General features: G+C 49.2%; 2 protein-coding genes across 6 annotated transcripts in view; one reads left to right on the top strand and one right to left on the bottom strand.

Annotated features, from left to right (window-relative positions):
- The window catches only part of PPP2R5D (protein phosphatase 2 regulatory subunit B'delta), a 45,380-nt gene extending 33,730 nt beyond the window's left edge, over positions 1 to 11,650 (top strand). For 3 of the 4 annotated variants that reach the window (XM_067532914.1, XM_067532916.1, XM_067532915.1), the window contains 4 exons: positions 395 to 496; positions 9,558 to 9,630; positions 10,235 to 10,351; positions 10,950 to 11,650. In XM_067532914.1, the coding sequence (XP_067389015.1) occupies positions 395 to 496; positions 9,558 to 9,630; positions 10,235 to 10,351; positions 10,950 to 11,087 (430 nt within the window). In that variant the 3' untranslated portion in view covers positions 11,088 to 11,650. Of the gene's footprint in view, positions 1 to 394; positions 497 to 998; positions 2,516 to 9,557; positions 9,631 to 10,234; positions 10,352 to 10,949 lie in introns of those variants that run through there. The other variant, XM_067532917.1, reaches the window with a different exon arrangement.
- A 2,510-nt stretch (positions 11,651 to 14,160) lies between these two features.
- Positions 14,161 to 17,509, bottom strand: MEA1 (male-enhanced antigen 1). 2 transcript variants are annotated; one of them, XM_067532918.1, is made up of 4 exons: positions 17,430 to 17,509; positions 17,014 to 17,314; positions 15,070 to 15,169; positions 14,161 to 14,891 (listed from the first exon to the last, which is right to left on the bottom strand). In XM_067532918.1, exons 2-4 carry the CDS (start codon positions 17,296 to 17,298, stop codon positions 14,728 to 14,730), a joined length of 549 nt encoding a protein of 182 aa, XP_067389019.1. In that variant the 5' UTR covers positions 17,299 to 17,314; positions 17,430 to 17,509; the 3' UTR covers positions 14,161 to 14,727. The 2 variants fall into 2 exon arrangements, with proteins under 2 accessions (XP_067389019.1, XP_067389020.1); XM_067532919.1 differs by having other exon boundaries at positions 17,436 to 17,478.
- Positions 17,510 to 19,672: the final 2,163 nt, after the last annotated feature.

Below are 19,672 nucleotides of genomic sequence, written 5' to 3'. Positions count from 1 at the left end.
GGGAAAAACCCTGAGCTGGCTCCAACTTCTTCCATCTCTAGCTTCTTTGACTATGTGATGCCCAATAGGAAAGGCCCTGGGGGGTGGAATGCTGATTTCCTGCAGACATCTATGTTGGGAACCACCAACTCAGCAGCATTACTACTTATGGTCCCAGTCACTGTGACGAGAGCCTTCCCATATCTCCATATTCTTCCCCCACCCCCCCGCCCCGGGGAATAGTCAAATGGATTCCAGTCTCAGTTCTTTTCACACTGAGTACTGGGACCACATATGAAAGGCTCTGGCCAAGCTGCTATGAGCAGAAGTGATGTCTTTCCCTACCCAGCAGGATACAGGACAAGCACCTTGATGTTACCTGTGACCCACTGTCCCTCTTCTGCCGCCTTTGCAGGACAATCCATGGCCTGATCTACAATGCACTGAAGCTGTTTATGGAGATGAACCAGAAGCTGTTTGATGACTGCACGCAGCAATACAAGGCAGAGAAGCAGAAGTGAGTATCTTGGGCAAGGGCCTCCCCTCAGTTGACTTAAACTAATATCAGAGTCTCCTTGACAATGTGCAACAGGGAGGCAAGTTAAACCTGACTGCTAACCATACTGGCTTTTAAGTGGTTGTTCAGGTCAAACAGGGACCCTTCCGAATCTAGGGAAGCCAAGACGAAGGGGCATAAACAAGGAAAAATTTAGATGGAAATTAGGAGGGTGGAGGTGGACTCTGAAGAGCAAAAAGCTAAAAACAGCTGAGAAATCCTGTCAGTCTGTCAGAAGTAGGAAGCCTGTGACAGCACTGGTGGGTTTGCTGGACCCCTAGGGAATAAAGGGAGAAGTGGAGGAGGAGAAGGACACTGCAGAGAAACTAAGGCCCTCAGTCAGCAGTGCATTTAAGCACCTGCTCATGTCCCATTGACTTCAAGGGAACCAAAGCACATGCTTAAAAATTAAGTCTCTGCTGAAGAGTTTTGCTGAATTGGGGCCATAATGATTTCTTTGCAGCCTTCACCACAGAGGACATTCGGGGAGGTACCTACTGTTTTCAGATTATAAAGAATTGTCTGGTGTAGAAGTGTCAAAAGAGGAGGTGCTGGAATAAACGGATCAATTAAAGAACAACTGGTCCTCAGGCCGAGCGGTACATCCAAGAGCTCTGAAGGAACATAAGACTGAAGTGGCTGAACTGCTAATATCCACATGCCTGTTAAAGTCAGGCACTGTACTAAGTAAGGACTGGAGGGTAGCAAACATTACACCTGTTTTTAAAAGGTCTCTAGAGGGTAGTTATGGCCCTGTGAGCCTTACTTTCGATAAGAAGGTTCAAACTAGAATAAAAAATACCTAGTAGAACAGGATATTGTGAGGACAAGCCTGCATGGCTACTGCAAAGGAAAGCTGTACGTCATTGAAAACCAGAACCCTTTGAACGTTATCAGAAGAACAGTGGATAAAGAACAGGGCGGCATAATTTATTTTGCGTTTCACAATACCTTTGACGCAGTCATTCGCAAGCGGCTAGTAAGGAAACGGAGTAGACCTGGGGTCAGAAGCAAAGTTCCAAAGTGGTTCTGAGACCGAAAACTAAGAGCTGGGATAAATGAACTTTTGTCATGCTGAAAGCTGACAGCAGCGGGTCCATCCTAGGGCTGTTGAGTGATCATGCCTGTAGGCTAGGTGGGGTTGCCCAGCACTTCACATTAAGGATATGTTTACATTGCAGCTGGGAGGCTCCTTTCTAGCACGGCTGGACAGATTTGCAAGCTCTGCTCAAGCTAAGGAACTAAAATTAGCAGCGTGGCCGCAGCAGCTCAGGCTAACTGCCTGTGTACAAACCCCCCAGCCACCTGCGTGTCTGTACGTGGGTGACTGGCTTGTCCGGCTGCCAGCCCTGGGAATCACGCTCCCAGTTGCAATATAGACATGCCCTAAAATATGTTGTTTTCGTTAGCTTATGACTTTTCCAAGCTTTAACTGTTCAAGGCTGACATTTTCCACGCGGGGTGTCTGGCTCCAACTGAACCGTTCTAGAAAATTTCAGCCCAAACTGTTCAGCCACCTCTAAGAATATGAGATGTGTAGGACCGTAGAATTGTGATGTTTTGCTCATGTTAAAATGTCTGACAACCTTTTCTGTGAGAAGCTCTAGCCCCCCTCTGCTTTGGACCAGGGATTTGAAATTTGGCAGGGGGTGACCCCTGTGTCAAGGATGTGCCTTTTGACATCCCGGGTGAAAATCTGCCCAAATTGCCAAGTAGAGATGTGCTAGAGTTTTGCAGCTAAATTCCCCCAAGAGTCCACCTACACCAGACATGCTCCAGCCTGGGGCTGAGCAGGATTTTCCCTGCAATTGTAGCTCTGGGGTGCTGTGGGCCCGGCTGGGGCCAGGCACTGGGCTGAAAGCAAGGAGTCTTTCCTGTGCTCTTAATGAAGCCCTGGCAGCTGGGCCCCGGCAGTGGGTGGTGGAAACTGGCTGGCTCAAATGCGGAGGGGATGAGAGCCAAACCAGTAAAGTAGTGGGGAGAGTAGATTGGGACAAGAGGTCTGAGCGGGAGGCTGGGCCTGGAGTCTAGCAGGGGTGGGGAGAGGGAAACTGGGAGTTAAGGTGGGGGGAACAGGCTGGCTGGGCAAAAAGACTGGGAACCAGGGAAGAGACTGGTACTTAGAGCCAGGAGGAGATTGAGGCTGGAGTTGAGAACCCGAGGGGGAGGAAGGCGAAGGGGGAGGGGAGAGAGATCTGACAAAGCAGGGATGCAAGGGGAGAACTGGCACTAGTTGGGCAAAGAGATTGGGACAAAGAGCCAAGGCAATGGACGGGGAGACATTGAAATTGGAGCCCAGGGAAGAAGATTGGGACTGTGAGGCAGTGGGGAAGGAGAATGTGTGGGGTGGGGATAGATTGGATGAGGAGCTAGGCGGAAGGAGAACTGGGACATGCTGGGCAAGGAGCCTGAGGCTGGGTGTGGGGGAGCCTGGGATGGAGAGTTCAGAAGGTGAGACTTGGACTTGCTGGGCAAAGGAGACTGGAACTGGGTGGGTGAGGCGTATAGGGACCGGGACATGGGCAATCAGGCCTAATGATTAGAGTCAGGTGCTTGGAATTGGAGCTGCGAGTGGGCGCCAGGCACCAAGCCGAGGACCAAAGCTGGAGTCAGCATCAGAGGTAGGGTTTAGGAACAGGCTCTTGGAGTGAGGCAAGAAAGCAGGAACTGGGAACAGATGGGGTCTGGGATGAAGAGGGCAGGAATCAGGAACAGGCTGGGAGGCAAGAAGGCCAGGCTCAGGAATCCGGCAAGTAGGCAGGGTCCATAGTAGTAGCCAGCCCAGGATTCACCTAGTTCTCGGGCAATTTCCTGAGCCTTTTTTGGATTTAACTAGTGCCTTCCCGCCAGTCAATGGGGCTGGACATTTCCCCCAATTAGGAGCTTGGTGGGGGGTATCCTTTTTGAACCAGAGCTTCGCTAGCCCCCTTCTTCACTGGTTTGGGTTTGCTGGTTTGGGTTCAGAGCACTATCTGCAGGCCCAGGTTTGTGGGACTGGGATGAAGAGGCAGGGGTGGGGAAGATACAAGACTGGGGTGGAGCAGGATGGAAAGGACAGGGCAGGAAGGGGCACACTTGGGGAAACAGGCAGAAGAATCTGTGCCCACTAGAAATACACCCCTCCAGAGCCGGGAATGGAGTGAGTCCATGATTCCTGAGTCTCACCATTCCTCTACTGTCTGTGAATATCTGTGAAATCTACTGGGAAAGTGCGTGTCTTATTCTCCTGTAGTGCTAGTGTTGACCCGATTTTTAAAGGGCTGATTTATTATAGGCTGACCAATGAGCTGACCAGAAAATACTTAAGCTCTTGTTCCAAAATAAGGCTACAGAATTAGAGGATGTTGAGTTTGATACGTTGTGTGGGCTCTCGGCGTGTGTGGCAAGGACTGTCACACTGAGGACAAAGCCAGGCTTTAGAAACTTTCATTGAAATAAATGACAGTGTTATTAAAGCTGCCAACCCCAGAGTTACGGAGATGTAATACAATTCTATAGCCCCACATGGTAACATAGCTTTGCAAAAGCTACATAACCTAGCATGCTCACACTCTTCCAAGGGGACCCGGTAATAGGATAAAGGACCAGCCTCGTCTCTGGCATGCCAGTTGGGTTCGATGGTCCAGGTTCCTACACCCCGAGATGATAGAGATCAGGGTCGAGGGTTGAGTAATAATGCTATATTGCTAAACACAGGGAAAGCAGGAAAAGGACAGTCACTACTTCCACATGGAGGGCTGCCCTCTTATGGGTCTTGGTGCTATCCTGAATATTCATGTCGGTGCCCAACCTTCCATGCCCAAATCTTATTTCCTCACCCTAATGAATCACAGGGTACACCTTCTCTATTGGCTAACATACTCTTACATATTAACAACATACCATACATATTAATATCAATTATCTCATCCTTGAAACCGTTACCTTTGGCCTGAACTCTTACTTCCATGTTCTTTGTGGTGTGCCTTGTGCTTACTGGTATGTTTCAAAATCTGGATCAACATATTCAGTCCCCCAGAGGGATAACCAGTAGGCCATTTATCTATGCCAAAGATTACAAACATTTATGCTAACGTGCTCAGCTAATCGTACGGGATACAGGGCCTGTAGGTTCTTTGCATTATAGCCAAATATACTGAATGAATGTGTTACTGGAACTACTAAATACAAAAACAAAATAATATAATCAAACTAATAAAGAATAAACAGATTATATAATATAGAAGCAAACTTGCAGGCTAGCCCAATGGGCTACATTGATCTACATAGAGGATGATAATCTACTACAGCTGTCAGTTATTCTGTTAGTTCAAGTTGCGGAGATCACAGGGGCGTATCTAAAATTTCCAACCCTGCTGAAAAAACAGAAATTCCATCATGTAGGGGTCAATATGATGCCATATCATGGAATCTCTGTTTTTTCAGCTTGCTTTTTTTCAAAGCTTGTAAGTTATATGCAAAAAAACTGTTCAAAGCATATTAACGTTGCAAAGTCAAGCACTCAGAAGATAGGAAATGCCAGTATAAAGGTTGCCTGTGCAATATTAATTTATCCGCCTTGTACATATGTATTATGATAGTCTGTAATTACATGATCACATGCTGTTTTTTCCATAGGACCTTGACCCATTCAGTAAGAGACTGAGGAGAGGAGAGATTGAAAAGAATGAGGACTGTTTAGGTTAGAGAGAAGAGGGCATATAGAAGGTACACCAAATAATTACAGGGATAGGGAAGGTATGTTGGATGTTCCTATTCACCCTCTGTCATAAATAACACATGAACAAGGGGCTGTCCAATGAGGCTGAAAGCCAACAAGTGTGAAACTGATAAAAAGAAACAAGGCATAATTATCCTGTGGAACTCACTGCCACAAGGTATTACTGAGGCTAAGAGCTTAGGAGGATTCAAAAAAGGATTAGACATTGAAATGGTTAATGAGCACTCACAGTGCCTGCCTCTGCAGAAATGATCACTTTCCACACCCAGCCGCCATGCAGCTACATAGCCTTTGTGAGCAGCACTGGGCGGTTAGAGGCATGCCCAGTTCCCCTGGGCCATACACTGAGTGTGTTGATGGAACTGCTGGTATCTTCTTCTGGAGCCCATAGACATCCTGGGGAAGTGAGGCCATACAGTTTGATGTCCAAAGAGTGATTTGTTACTCCTTAAACCAGGTTAAGCTGTGCATTGTCAGACTTTTGGAGACCTTTAGAGAAAAACATGGCTTTGACCCTCTTATTAGTTATAAGATGGTGCATCTGGTCATGCTATGAACTAGCTGATTGTTTGCACCTCAGCATCTTGGGCCTTGTGTAGCTTAGGAGCATATGTCCGCACTCTGCCTGCTGTGAAAGCTGAGGGGCAGCTATGTGGAGTTGTGGACTCACCTTCATGATCACTGTCACACTGTCTGGAGCGGCTCCCAACTGCGAGTGCTGACCTCAGGGCAGACTGTCAGAAAACACCACATCAGGTTTCTCCCAGTGCCAAGAGACTGTGATCACTTACCCCAGATCCATTGGTACTTCGGATCTTACCCCCAACACAATGCTGGCAACCAATTTTGTAGTAAACTAACTACAGGTTTATTAGCTAAGAAAAGGAAATGAGTCATTGAAAGGTTAAATCAGGTAAAATATATGTACAGGTGAGTCACAGTTTGTAATTCCAAATGGTAGCAGTGATGTAATAACCTGCCAATCTTTCAGGGTACCCAGCTTATCTCTGGGAATCTCCGCTTTGCATCTGATACACTTCTGCGTAAGAGTCCACATAGTTCAGAGATGAAGGATCTTTCCTTGAATCCGTATGTATAGCTTCTTCTGACAGAAAGCAAGCTGACAGACTCTCTACCCATGTGGGCTTTTCCTTTGATGACAGTGAGTGAGGGATGCCCTTTGAGTCTCTGACCTCCAGTCAGCACACAGAGTGACCATTTGCTTTGAATTCCACAGGGCTTCTTTAATGGATTATTTAGATACAGAGGTATACACAATGTAAATGGTTGCTGCTGCGTCATAATAGGATACAGAGAAGAGAAAACAATGCAAGTAATGTCCTATTAGTTTTATGAAGTCTAAACCCCAAATACACTCTTCTGCCTTCAACAATCACTTGGCTCTACTGATACACAAGTGAATTGGCCTGAATAGTCTCTGGCATGAGTTGGTCTGCCAATGTCACAATCGCTATTTCCTCTTGCAGCATCAAGAGCAGATGCTGACTTGAGGAGTAGAGCCGGCCAAAAACTCATTCTGATGAAAAATTGCTGTTTACATGGAAAGGAATCCTCCTCCCCGCCCCCAGGATTTTGGGGAAAATCAAAATGACTGCTATCTGGTTGCTCACATGGATCCCTCTTATCAGTTTCCCTTTCTGCCAGTGAAATTGACAAAATCTTTCCCCAAGGAGTGTCAGGCTGAGAGCCCCCCAGCACTCTGCCTGGAGGGGGGGGGACTGAGTGCTGGGTTTTTTACTTCTCTAGCAGCTGGGCTAGAAGGCTCCTGTAGATTTTCACAAGTGAAATCAACAAGAGCTTTCCAGGCCAACCACTAGGAAACTGAAAAATTCCATTTCAGTTCTTCCAAAATGGATTTTTTCTTGAAATCCCTTTCTGCAAAAAAATTTAGGGTTTTTTGACATTTTTCCCCCCTGGTTCAAGATGAAAATTTTACTAAAAATGAGAAGTTTTTCATGGGAAGGGATTCCCATTTTTCAACCCTCTCAGCAGAGCCCCTTGAGCTCCTTCCACAGAGAGGCTGCTTTTACTTTGTCTCCTACAACAGAGGCAGTGTCAGCAGGGAGGAAAAGAGGTTAATTCCCAACATGGCTCTTGTTCTCAAAGTGCATGTCTTCACAGAGCCAGGCTGGCCTCCCTGCTCCTTCTAGAAGCCCTGTTTGTAGCTGGGTGTGGAGCTGAGAGAACTGAGTGGTTGGGTGTGTCTGTTTTCAGTCTGTAGAATGCAGGGCTTGAGACTGTACCTGTATTCCCACCACCATCTACGGCTCAGAAAGGTGCTGTGCAGGCCCCTCCCGTAGCGTCTCTGTACGGGCAGTATAGTGGGAGAATGTGAGTAAGGGTTGGTCTTTTAACATCAGATGGGACTAAAATATATCCTGCTTCAGGGCATAAAACCAGTCTCTGACTGATGGGGATAGGAAGAAACCTTCCTTATGGAATGATGCTGCACATGTGTATCATAGGACTATAATGCCAATCAACATGGGTTATGGAAAATAGGTTGTGGCAAACAAACCTGATTTCAGTCTTTGATGAGATTACAGATTTGGTTGATAAAGGTAACTGCATAGATGTAATGTACTGAGACTTTTGTAAGCATTTGACTTAGTTCTGTACTATACAATATCAGTAGAGCCTACATGAAATGAATTAACTGGCTAAGTGACAGCTGTCAAAAAGTAGCCACCAGTGGGGAATCATCATGGAACAGGGGTGTTTGCAGTAGGGTTTCCACAGTGATTGGTACGAGGCAGGCATTAATCCGCATTTTCAAGTGAAGTGGTAATAAGTATGAAATTCCTGCTGACACACAGAATGATGGAGTAGTAAATAAGGCTGAGGAAAGGGGTCAGTCACACACAGTGATCTGGATCTCTTGGTAACCTGGGCCCATGCAAACAAAATACATTTTAATAGGGCCAAATGCAAGGTTATTTGTCTTGGAACAAGGAATGCTGGCCATGCCTACAGAATGGGAGACTGTATCCTGGAAAGCAGGGACTGAAAAAGATTTAAGGATCCCATAGTGGATAAGCAAATCAACGTGAGCTCCCAGTGCAATGCTGCGGTGCAAAGGGCTAATATGATCCCTTGTTTATATAAATAGGGGAACAGTGAGTAGGAGCAGGGAGGAGTGGTTTTTACCTCTATATACGACACTGGTGAGACCAGTATTGGAATACTGCATCCAGTTCTGGTGTCCATATTTTTAAAAGGATGTTGTGAATTTGGAGAAGGTGCAGAAAAGAGCCATGGGCTGGAGAAGTTTCTTGCAGTGAGGGACTTGAACAGCTCAAGCTGTTCAGCATATCAAAAAGAAGACTGAGAGGTGACTTAATTACAGTGTGTAAGTGCTTTCATGGGGAGAAACTACAAGGTACTAAAGGGCTCTTTAATCTAGCAGTGACAGGAGAACAAGAACCAGTGGCTGGAAGCTGAAGCCAAACAAAATGTAATTAGAAATAAGGTGCAGATGTTTACCAGGGAAGTTGATGAACCATTGGAACAAACTCCCAAGGGCAGTGGTGGATTCTCCATCTCTTGATACCTTCAAATCCAGGCTGGACGCCTTTCTGGAAGATCTGCCAAACCCAAGTTGTTTGGCTCAATGCAGAGGTAACTGGGTGAAATTCTCTGGCCTGCGTCATGCAGGAGGTCAGACTAGGTGATCTAATGATCCCTTCTGGGCTTAAACTATGAAAAATCTGTGACTTGCCCACTTCATGGCTTCTTGTGCCTTCCTCTGAAGCTGCTGGTCCTGGTCAGTGTTAGAGACGGGCCTGGCACTAGATGGGCCCCCCTCGGATCAGGTAGGGCAGTTCCAATGTTCCTGTGCCTGGCCTGGGGAACAAGAACGGTAACTCCAAACTAGTCTGAGCACATAATGCTGTGGACAGATCCACAGGCTTCCCTCCTCCAAACACACAAGCTGATCATTCAAATAACCCACTTCTCAGCTACTAACCTCTGACAGTCCCCCCGCTAGCAATCTGATACCTCCCAAAGACAGACAGACAGACAGGCACGCACGCGCGCACACTGTGCCCATCCAAATCTTCACAGGCACACTGAATGGAATGCATCCTCCTCCAGCTGCCAGGTGCTCCCAGTTTCCAGGTGTTACCCTCCACCCAGAAATTCAATTTTTTTGTACAGGACAAAATTAGTGACCCCCTTTCTACTCCCCCCCCCATCTCTCCTGCTGTCTCCAGGCTCCCCTATTGGATTTCCATCTCTGCCACTTTTCCCTGTAGTTTAACTTCTTCTCTTTCTCGGCAGAGGGAGGTTCAGGCTGAAGGAGCGAGAAGAGATGTGGCACAAGGTTGAGGAACTGGCCCGGCAGAACCCCCAGGTAACGATGTCACTCAGAGTGGGACGGACGGGCGGAGGGTTGGGGCTCCAAACACCTGCTGCCTTGGCCTGCAAAGAGCAGAACCCGTCACTGGCTCCTCCTCCTTGCAGAAGGTCCTGGCCAGGCTTGGAGTTCCATGGCAGCCTGTGTCTGTCCCCTATTGTCATGAAGCGCAGTTACCAGAGAACGTTTCCAAGCTAGTGCAGATACCTTCAGTCTCCCAACTGGCCTCTTGCTACAGTTGCATTGACCAGCTGATACAGGAGGAGCAGCTGTCCCATGGAAAACCTAGATGTGTTCCTGGTTATTGAGTAGGGAGTGGGTCAGTGGCTGGCATGGCACACCCCGGTCCGTCCCCGTCCCCCCCCGCTCAGCCGGCAGAGTAGGAACAGCAAAGGGCAGGAGTCTCCTGAGCCGAGGAATGCTGTTTAACCTCACCTGGTGCTGGCATGTGGTATAGAGGATGCTTGCAGCTTAAGGTTGGGAGCATGTGAAATTTCCCTGGGGCCCTATGAGATGTGGAGGTAGAAGAGAGGTTCTGGTGCTGGAGTGCGGTGCGCCTGCATGCTAAACTAACCTCCCTGATTGCTCGCATTTCCTGCAGTACCCCATGTATTATGCACCCCCACCTTTGCCTCCTGTTTACTGCATGGAGACAGAGACCCCAACTGCAGAGGACATTCAGCTACTGAAGAAAACAGTGGAGACAGAGGCTGTGCAGGTGAGTCAGGGTCCAGCACCCTTGGCAGAGTTCCTCAGAGGAGGCCATTCCACCACAGGTGGTTACATTAGAACAGAGATATTGCCAGACTGGATCAGAGCTGGGTCCATTTAGTCCAGTATCCAGTGGCCAGTACCAGATGCTTCCAGAGGAAGTGGTGAGATAATCTGCCCCTCATCTAATCCCTGACAGTCAGAGATTGTCTTCAGCCCTGAAAAGGAGGATTTATCTCCCTTCAAAAATCAGTTAGCATTAGCTGTTACCTTCTGCATAGTCTTACACTCCATGTGAACACCCAGCCCTCCTGAGACCTCATGCTAAGGTCACACATGAGCCCAGGAGTGTCTATAGTGAAGGTATGTGGCTCTGGGCACTAGGCCGAATCCCTGCCCAACAAGCAGGCTCTCCATAAACAGATGGCTGGGTGGAGCCTTGCTGTTACCAATCACCTTTCTCTCTCCTCACCTGGTGAGGCTGGGGCACATGAGCAGAGTCACCTCTGCTCATGAGGAAAGAAGTGATGCTCCAAGTTTATCTGGGTGAGGGGCACGGGGCTCATTCCCTGAAGCTGAGCACTGACTTTGGGCTTTGTGTTTAGATGCTGAAAGACATCAAGAAGGAGAAGGTTCTGCTTCGTCGGAAATCTGAGCTTCCTCAGGATGTCTACACTATTAAAGCCCTGGAGGCCCACAAGAGAGCAGAAGAATTCCTCACCTCAAGCCAGGAGGCGCTCTGACGGGCTGGGGAGCTGTCCTGGGAGGCCTGGCCCCCGTTCCCTGCCCCCCGGGGGTACACAGAATGCACTTGGTTCTAATGTATAACTAGGGAATGAACATGGTGAGCTGTGCCTGTCCTCCACACCACTCTCATTCTTTCAGGGTAGATTTGGTTTTACATTGTACCTCCTGTCTCATCACATTGTGACAGCCTCCTGCTTTTTCCTTTAAAGCTATTCTGTGTGCGCGTTTGCAAAGGGAGCCCAGCCAGTCCATGTTCGCATCATTCCAGGCAGGAGTCATTCCATTTCCTGCTGCTTACTAATGCAGGACCAAAGCCTCCTGCATCCTCAGTGTCTGGATGGGGTTTATCAGCCAGTGACTACTGACATGGTAGTGCACACAGCCCAAAGCGCTGTGCATGCACCCTCCTCCATACTCAGCCCCTGCTCCATCTGTGCGTCAGAGAACCATCGAAATAACAGCTGGGAGAGGCTCAGTAGGTTGAATCAAGTCCATTCACAGGGCAGGATTGTTCACAACCAATTCTCCAGGGCTTTTGCCAGTCAAGTTTTAACTCTGCTCGATGGGGATTTCCCCTTGGGGGATGATTCCACTGTTTAATAATCTGGCTTGGCAGGTGAACAGATGTTTATCTTAACTTGTCCTTTACTTAATTGAATCTCCCCATTCTGTTCCCCCTTCTATAAAGTGTGCTAATCCTTTCCTGGGTGAAGTGCTTTGCAATCTCTGGCTGTAAGCACATTACTCCCTATTCCTTTGTACCCCCTAAAATAATTACTCTCCCTTCTTCATTTAGCATGACCCAAAGGTGTTTTATTAGCCAGCCTCTTAAGAGGAAAGATTGTCATTTCTTCCAACCAGTGCTGATCCTCTCTGGAGTTCCCTCAGACTTGTCACTATATTTCCAGTAACGAGGTGCCCAAACTTAACATGCTATTCTAGGGGTACGTGACCATTGTGTCCCTGCTCTGTGATGTCTGCATACTCAACCCACTGTTGTGCTGTCCTCCTTTTGTTGCCACACCATGGGCGCATCTGCTGCTCCCTCGGCACACCAGGCATGGTGTCCAGGAAGCTTGTGCTAATAGCCTCGCTCCATTGAGCCACTGCGAGTCACGTGATAGGCAGGGATTCTCGGGCCACCTTCAGTTTGGGAGTATTTTGTTGCCTCTACATTTTGGAATCCCTAGATGCTGCAGCCATCATGAGCGAGGCTCATCCTACACTGGCCATAGAGGTGGCTAGTTAGCTTGTCTGTTGGGCAGCTGTTAGTTCTCATGTAGCGTAGCAGGGACTAGCTAGGCTACTTTGTCATTAGGAATGTATTTGCCAATAGCCCAGGGCCTTCATCCTGGCAGGTAATCTCCGGGCGCTGTTGGCGGGCATGCTGCATTGTTTTGGCAGTTCTCTCCTGAGCAGTGCGCTCTAGATTTTGTATCATGGCTCTCCCAGGTGTCACCCTAGGGAGGCTAGTTTTAAAGGGTGTGAGTGGGTTCACTCTTCTGGGTTACCTTTAACCAGATGCTGGCCTCACTCACACCATCGCTGCTGCTGGCAGTCTAATTACATTTCCGCATCATGGAACATTACAGAAGGAAAAGCCCCAGAGTATCATGTCTGCACACTGAAGTGCATCCCTGCTCCAACTCTGTGTTGTCTGTCTGCTGGGGTTTCCCTTGGGAAACTCTTCTCCAGCCTTATGCTTCTCACTCCTGACAGTCAGCATGTTTCCCCCCTCCTTAATGTCACCCCATTGCTCCTTATAATTCCCACCTCTAACTCCTGTTAAATTCCTCTCCCTCTTTGTTTAAGCACTTCACAGGTATCGTCTCCCCCTGCCCAGCCCCTCTCTCCCTCAAACTCTAGTTAGCTCTTTTTCCTGTCATTCCTTCTGCACCCTGGTTCATCCCTGTTGTTCTGAATTCCCTCATGCTAGATGTACCTGTCTCCCCCAGAAGCAGCTGACAGAGGTGTGGGGATGGTGAATTACTTGGTGGGTTCTTTAATCTTTTGGAGATTCTTCTCCCTTCCCTCCCAGCCCCAGACAGAATGGCCTCTCTCATCTGTTTTCCACCATGGGCAAGTTCACGTCTCGATCCATGAATCACAGGTTGGGGAGCTCACTGCTTACTTTGAGTACGATTGTTAGCATGGAGCCAGGTGCTAAACACTTACACAGGCCTGGCCCAGCACCCCCATAGGCTACGTACTAGGTGTTATACTGGAGTAGGGGTGAGGAAGGCAGCCAGGAGTCTGCCAGGATGGGTTGCTGAGAACTTTCACACCTGTAGAGCAGAAAGGGGAACTGGGCTGGGGAAATGGAAGGGAAAGAACTCAAGTGTCAGCTTGGCCTTGGAACATGTTTGCAAGAGCCTATGAAGCAAGCTGCCTGTCAGCCCATCTGAAATGCTCCAGAAGGTTCCAGAGAGCAGGCACCTGGCCCTAGGTGGCTTGAACCCGCATAGAGAAGTGGCTGGGCTATAATAGATGGAGGATGTAACTGTATTTCAGACTAGGATTTTCCTGTGGGTGGGGTCCTGAAGAGAGTAGCAGTGAAACTTTCGGCCTCTGTTTCCAACCACGCTGGCGCCGCCACCTGTTTGGGTCATGCACTGCAGATGCAGCACTGCACCGGAGCATGGTGGGCTGGATGACTTAGACATATACATAGCCCCCTTTTTAATCTTGTTTTGAGTCAGAGAATTTGTGTTGAGTACTTTAACATTAAATTTAGTTTGCTGCCTATTCATTCCCGTGTCCTATGTATCAGAGGTGGGGCGGTGTGAGAAAGGGGTGAGCTCATAAGCCCGCAGAACTATCCCCAGACAGAATTACAGCCAGTACACGGCCCGTTGGTAACTGTCTGCCAGGCCCTGGTTGTCTTTTGTACAACATTTATTTCCTACCATTCGCGCTGATTTCTGCCGGTGTTCTCCCCCATGCTGTCTCACAGACAGAGTTGGAGCTGCCTCTTCCACTTCTCACATAGCCCCTCCCCTCATGAGGGAAAAGCAAAACTGAACAATGCAGTCACCCCCTGGACACAAGTATTAAGCTGCTTACAGGTCATATGTACATATGGTGTACTTTATTTTCAGTAGAGCATTATAGTATGAAAGTGTTGGATTTTGTACAGATGTCCCTGTATGTACAGAACTAAATAAAATGGATCTCTTGAAAAGAGGACACATCTAGACTCCACCTCATATGACTTGGCATAGCACAGCTGTTTGCCCTCTAAACAGGAGGGGGCAGCACATGCATGGATGAGGAGGGAAATACCCTTTCCCTCACTGACTGATCCTCAGGCACCTAGAGCCAATAAAACCCTGCCCTTGTAGGTGAGGAAGGCAGTCCAGTTTCTTAGGGGTAGAACACTACTACTGGGCCAGCATAAGGACATCACAATAACTGACATCACACTATCCATGAGCAGGAGTGGGGAAGGAAGAGAGAAGGAAATAGATTTGGTATCAGACAGTTTCAGTGGGAGACATAAAGTCACTTAGCTGATCAATCCAGAGAAGGAGGGCGGTGGTCTGCCTCCCCTGCATAACTTGAGGTCAAAGTGCACAGGGTAGCACTTTGTTCTCAGCTACATCAGTTCTGGCAGGGCCCCGACCGTGGCTCTGCACTTCACTTCCATTCAGGCCTAGAGGTGCTGAGATTCTGCCTGACCTGCAGCGTTCGCTGCACCATAGCCGTCCACTGATCATCCGAGATCTCACTGGCCCACGCAGGGATTCCCAGAGTAGGGAGCTTCACACCGGCCATTGTCCTTTTCACCAACTCCACGTGTTCTAGAGCCAAACAAAGAGCATGAGACCAGACGCTGCTGCTAGAGAGAGTGCCCAGCCCCAAAGCTTCCAAGCAGCCAGGCTTTGGTGCCGATACAATGCCCAGCCTCAGGGCTGCCCCCTTCTCTAGCCCCAACAAATTCCACTTCCATCTAGAAGCAAGAGAAGCAGAGTCCCTTACCTGGATCCATAGGGATGGAACTTCGGCTGCTCTGAGCTGCAGCTCCCTCCTCCTCCTCCTCGCTATCCACAGGGGGGTCCGGCAGATGCAGCCTCAGCATCTGCAGTGCACAACACAATCCTCACAAGTTTCAGCAAAGCCTCCGGCCGGGCACAACCCTCCAGCACAGCCCCTTGGCATTCCCCCTCGACACCTCCCCAGCCCTCAGTGCATTCCTGCCTCACTGTGCTCCCCAGGGCTGGCAAACCCAAGAGTTGTAAATCAGACCCCCCAATCATGAGATTAAATAAAAGACTACATCAGGATTTTTGGTCTGTCTTGATGTAACTTCCCCTGGTTCCCCACTCAGTGTCCCGCTATCAACTCTGGCCAGTTTAGAGTGAGCAATGCAATTCTAGCCCCTGCTGTAGGAGCTGTCACTAACGATCCCACTAAGCTCAGGGCCTTGTTGTGCTAGGCACTGTACGAACATAGCAAGAGACAGTCCCGGCCCTGAAGAGCCAGCAAACTAGTGCAAAGCATAATGATGCATCTGTAACAGACGACATGGATCTGGAAACCCCCCTGCCTCATCTCATCTAGGGGCCAAGAATAAACAAGCATCTATCATATGGGAACTTTCAACACGGATTCAACTGCTCAGGAGTCAGACACCGGTGCCCTCCAGTGAAGGCAGGACAGCTCATTAGCAATGCTCTGAGGCAGTCAGCCTACCCCACGCAATACTAACATTGCACTTCGAGTGAGGCGACTTGTTTCCCAGAAATGAAATCAAGTTCTGACCATTCTGGGGTTGACAAGCACAGGCAGAGTCTCCTAGAGTCTCCACTCTCAAAGACCTCTCAAATCTGCCTCCCCCCTATTCGTGAAGGGCCTGCTCCAATTAACCAAAATGCAAATACTACAAAAGCAACACTGAAGCCAATATTAACACAACATCCCAATTCACTTCTAACTACGATGTTACGCAATATAAAATCAGCCCACTGGTCACTGTAGGGTTGTGTGCTAACTTTTCATATATCTGTATTTTATCACAAGTGTCACCAGCTGATTTCATACCTACAACTCTCAGAGCCATAGCCCTATAGCTCAGCTGATGAGAGGTGACACACTACTACACTTCATGGACCAGCCCTTCCAAGGCAGCACACCAGACACATCACCAGTGCGTGGCACGTGTATTTGAGAGGTTGCAGCAGTGGAACTCCAGGCATCAGGATTATTGGTTTCTCTTCCTACGTCCAGGAGCAGATTGTGGTCTGGCAATTACATTTGACTACAGCCACCCTGTTAATGTCATCTGCAGGGACTGAAGCCTGGCTCTAAGTGTAGAAGCACACGCTTCTACCACTCAAGCTAAAGAACCAGCGCTCTTAGCATGGAGCCATGAACTACTATGTGGTTCACTGATTAGCAGAACCGTTCTGTTTTAGTGTGGGTCACAGAAGCACCTAACTTGCAGTATTATTTCTGAAAGACTGTGTGGGGCAAAGCAGACAATATAACACAGCCAAGTTGCAGAGATCAGAGCTCTACTTCCAGCTTTGCCAGAAGTGACCTTGTGTAGGCTCTCATTTATGCTGTCTCTGGAAAGGGTGAACAATACCTGAGCCCTGAAGGCAGCAGGCCTTGGTTCACAGGGGTTGTGAGGTTCAAGGAAGTTGCAGAAGTTAGTGGAAGAGCTGGGACTAGAACTCATGATCTCCAGTGGTGCAGGTTAGTGCCCCCAGGCTACAGAACACTGTGGGGGGAGCCTGGAGCTCTCAGATTCAGCTTCCCCAAAACACAGGTGAGGGCCACAGTTCTCAGGCCCTGGTGAGACTGCCCCCAGCAAGGGCCTACATCACCCTACTCACAAGAAGTTCACAAGGTGGCAGCGCTGCCCCCGTCTGCCCTGCCCTGCCCTGCCCACCCCCCCAGACTCGGGACATCCCCCGTCACCTGCAATCGCTCCTGGATGCCAGGTGCGGTCTCTGCAGGGCCTAGCGCCTCCTCAGCTGCCAGCGAACCGGGGTCCCACGACCCCTGCTCTGGATCCTGGTTCAGGGGCTGGTAGAAGTAGCCATCAGCGCCCTCCTCCTCTTCCTCCTCCGGCTCCTCACTGCTCCAGTCCCCGGGGGGGTCCGGGGACCCCTCAGGCACCTCCTGCGGCCCCAGCTCCTCGTGCTCGTTGGGACAGATCCGTTCGGGGCCCATTTTCCGTGCAGCCACCGGCTCCGGGTCCATGCGCCAGCGCCGCAGCCTGCGGGAGAGAGAGGGGGGGTGTCAGGCAAGCTCTGACCCCTCCAATGAGGCCCACACACACACACCCTGCACTGGGGCCCACCCCCCAACGAGCCTGCACTGGGGCAGCTCACCAGGGCCGGGGTCCGGGTCTCTCCCGGTCTCCAAGCAGGAGGGTGGGGATTTCCGGCTTTAGCCACCGGAAGCGGAAATACCCGTTCCTCCCTTGGGGATGACTTCCCAGGCAGGCATTATGGGTATTGTAGTTACTTAGTCACCCCCAGTCTCCTCCCCCGTAACCCCTTCAATGCCCCCATGGCCCCTCCTTTCTCCCCCGTCAGCCCCCCCCCCCAGCCTCCTGGACCTTCCCCCTCCCCAAATCACCCCATTCAGAGCCCCCATGGCCCCTCTCCTCCCCATAGCTCCTCCTCAGCCGAGAGCCCCCCATGTCCCCTCCCTTCTCACCCTGGCACCTCACCCTAACCCTCCTCCTTGTCATTCCCAGAGCCCCCCCATGGCCCTTCCCCCAAACCCCTTTCAATGCCCCCATGGCCCCTCCCCCGCCTCCTCCTCATCTCCCCCTCCCCTCAAAGCCCCCATGGCATCCCCACCAGAACCTATGAAATATGCTGCAGTGCCAGTTACAGAACAACCTGCCCCCAGCGAATGTTTCCGCCTGAGGTCGGAGCTTGCTGTGTGTTCTGGAGCTGCAGGGCGTGTGTATATTCCTTCCAAAATGCTTGTTGTGACAACTCGGCATATTCTTGTTCACAGATTCGTAGATTTTAAGGCCAGAAAGGGACCGTTATGATCCGTTAGGTCAGGACCGTACAGGCCAGAGAATGTCACCCAGTGATTCCTTCATTTGACTACATAAAAGCATAACTGGGTTCAAAAAAGAATGAGATAAGTTCCTGGAGGATAGGTCCAGCAATGGCTACTAGCCAAGGTGGTCAGGGATGCCCCCCATGCTCGGGGTGCTTGTAAACTGCTGACTGCCAGAACCTGGGATGGACAACAGGGGGATGGATCACTCAAAAATTGCCCTGTCCTGTTCATTCCCGCTGAAGCACCTGGCATTGGCCACTGTCAGAAGACAGGATCCTGGGCTAGATGGACCATTGGTCTGAGCCAGAGTGGCCGTTCTTATGAGCCCATTCCTGCTGAACTGGAGTGTATGTCTTAGAAACACATCTAGTCTTAATATAAGGACTTCAAGTGACAGAGAATCCACCACATCCTTAGATAAATTGTTCCAATAGTGAATTACTCTCTGTTAAAAATTTGCATCTTATTTCCAGTTTGACCATGGTTATTTTCACCTTCCAGCCATTGGATATTGCTGTGTTTTTGTCTACTAGATCAAAGACCCTTTGGCTATCTGAAATATTTTCCCAAACTAGATACATATGAACTGTGAGAAGTCACCTCTTAAACTTCTCTGGAGGAAATAAAATAGATTGCTTCTTTGGTCCCTCACTGTAAGGTAGGTTTTCCAGACTGTGACTCACACTTGTGGTTCTTTTCTGAACCCTTTCCAATTTGTCAACATCTTTGCAAAGTGTGGACATCCAAATTGGACACAGTATTTCAGCAGTGGGCTCCGTTTGCCATGCAGAGTGGTAATAACACCTCCCCTGCTTATATATCCAAGGCTCATATTTGCTCTCTTACCTACCGCATCACACTAGGAGCTCAGGTTCAGCTGATTTTCCATGGACCCGTGTCCTTTTCTGAGACATTGCTTTCCGGGATACTGTCCCTACCTTGTAGGGGTCTTTGTTCCTAGATGTATGATTTTGCCTTTGGCTATACTAAACCTCATGGTGTGCAAATGAGTACAGCTCATGAAGCTATCCAGACCACTCCATAGGAGCAATCTGTCCTTTTCCTTATCTACCGCTTTGTCATTTTTGTGCTCTGTGCAAACTTTACCAGCAATGGTTTTACATTTTCTTCTAAATCACCAATAAAGACATTGACTAGCACAGAGACAAGAACAGGCCCCCTGGGACCACACTAGAAAAGTCACATTGGATGCTGATTCCCACCCTGTTTACAATTACTTTTTGAGATCTGTCAGTCAGTATGTAACCCATTAAAACGGGTGTCTCTGAGTTATGTAACACTGGGTTTCAGTCCGACTACTACGTGCTATTAAGTCATGGGCCTTAATGAAGTATTGCTAAGTGTATCGTGTCGTCACAGGAACCGTTGCCAGCCGCACTTGTCATCTCATGCGTAAAAATATCCAGCCCTTTCTGTGACCCTGTTGGATGTTGTGCAACACAGGGGGAGGGCAGGACAGGGTGTGCAGGGCAGAGGAGCTCCAGGGTGGGACCTGGAGGAGGCCAGTCTTGGGGCAGAAGCTGGAGGA

The sequence above is a fragment of the Emydura macquarii genome, unplaced genomic scaffold (assembly GCF_026122565.2).
Source record: "Emydura macquarii macquarii isolate MOO-44397 ecotype Brisbane River unplaced genomic scaffold, CSIRO-AGI_Emac_v2 contig_3305, whole genome shotgun sequence".
Classification (NCBI taxonomy): domain Eukaryota; kingdom Metazoa; phylum Chordata; order Testudines; family Chelidae; genus Emydura; species Emydura macquarii.
This window is presented reverse-complemented; position numbering and strand designations above follow the sequence as displayed.